A 1,507-nucleotide genomic window follows, 5' to 3' on the forward strand; every position below is an offset into this window, starting at 1 on the left:
TTTTTTTTTTTTTTTTTTGAAACAAGGTATTCTGTGGAGTGATCAGTAAATTTTCTTTCCCTTTTTTTTATTTTTATTTTTTTTGAGACGGAGTTTCGCTCTTGTTGCCCAGGCTAGAGTGCAATGGCATGATCTTGGCTCACCGCAACCTCCGCCTCCCGGGTTCAAGCGATTCTCCTGCCTCTGCCTCCTGTGTAGCTGGAATTACAGGCATGCTCCACCATGCCCAGCTAATTTTGTATTTTTAGTAGAGACGGGGTTTCTCACATTGGTCAGGCTGGTCTTGAACTCCTGACCTCATGATCCACCCGCCTCGGCCTCCCGAAGTGCTGGGATTACAGGTGTGAGCCACTGCGCCTGGCCCAAATCTTTTCTTTAGATGAGATGTGATAGAGGCACTTTTTTATAATGGACCTCATTTAGTCTACTACAAAATGAAAATGTGTTTACGTTTTTTGTTCCTAATGGAGTTAAAATTATATCAGAAATATAAATAATGGTAATCATAACTGGAGTATTTCCCTCCAATAACCTATCCTGCCTGTTCCTCCAAGCACTGCTCAAATTGTAGTTTTCATTTTAGGTGGCTGAATTGGTAAAGGAGCTTCGTTGCGAACTTGATCAGCTTCTCCAGGATAAAATTAAAAACCCAAGCATTGATCTGTGTACGTGTCCTCGAGGATCCCGGATCATCAGCACAATTGTGAAACTTGTCACCACACAATAAAGAGCAGTCTTAGAGAGTGCTTGCTTCTCACCTGCTTCTAGCTCACCTGGGAAATAACAGCAGAACCTCTACCTCCAACTAAAGACCTGTTGGGGCTGGCCCTGGTGGAGGAGCCCAGGGCAGGCAGCCCAAGGCAGCTGAGGCAGTGCATATACCCTTAGGGCCATTTCTAACAAAGCCTTGGCCACTCCCAGCACAATTTGGAGTGTCAAGGGTGAGAGCCTAAAAACCCAGCTTGCCTGTCTTTGTCTCTGTGACTGTTCCGGAGTGAATTAAGTTCACCTGATAACACAAAAGTGAATGTATAATATAATTCTGTTTTAATCTGTGTATTCTTTTTCTCCTACTTTTTACTGGGGTGAGACAGGGGCATGAGGAGAAATTACGCCTTTTTTTTTTTTTTCTTTCCCTGTCGTCAAAGCTCAACTGAGAGAATTCAGAACAGAGAAGGGAAAAAAAACAAAATTATGTGAACAAGAAAAAATAAAATTTCATTTTAGGCTATTGGCTACTGAGTAACCTTGACTTGTGAGGGATTTTTATTTTTACTCATTAAAGGGCAACTTAAAAAAATTTGAATGAGTTCTCTTTTGGTATTAAAATGCAAGCTGGCCTTATTGATAACACTCCTATTCTTAAAAGCAGAACAATCTGGATGTCTTCATAGTTCTACATTTAGGAATCTTTACTCTTTCTTGTGAACTCAGCCAGACACAATGGTCACGTTTCTCATCACCGAAGGAGAATTTTAATAGCATTCCTGGGGCAGAGTTGGCATGG

The 1,507-nt window shown here is 41.5% G+C and overlaps 1 protein-coding gene across 1 annotated transcript in view; it reads left to right on the forward strand.

Moving 5' to 3' along the window:
• Positions 1-1,300, forward strand: part of DHX57 (DEAH (Asp-Glu-Ala-Asp/His) box polypeptide 57) — a 75,336-nt gene extending 74,036 nt beyond the window's left edge. Inside the window, exon 24 of the mRNA XM_011997328.1 lies at positions 584-1,300. Within this exon, the coding sequence (XP_011852718.1) occupies positions 584-727 (144 nt within the window). The 3' untranslated portion in view covers positions 728-1,300. The remainder of the gene's footprint in view (positions 1-583) is intronic.
• The last annotated feature ends 207 nt before the right edge of the window (positions 1,301-1,507 follow it).

Source organism: Mandrillus leucophaeus, unplaced genomic scaffold (genome assembly GCF_000951045.1).
Source record: "Mandrillus leucophaeus isolate KB7577 unplaced genomic scaffold, Mleu.le_1.0 Scaffold538, whole genome shotgun sequence".
Taxonomy (NCBI): Eukaryota; Metazoa; Chordata; class Mammalia; order Primates; family Cercopithecidae; genus Mandrillus; species Mandrillus leucophaeus.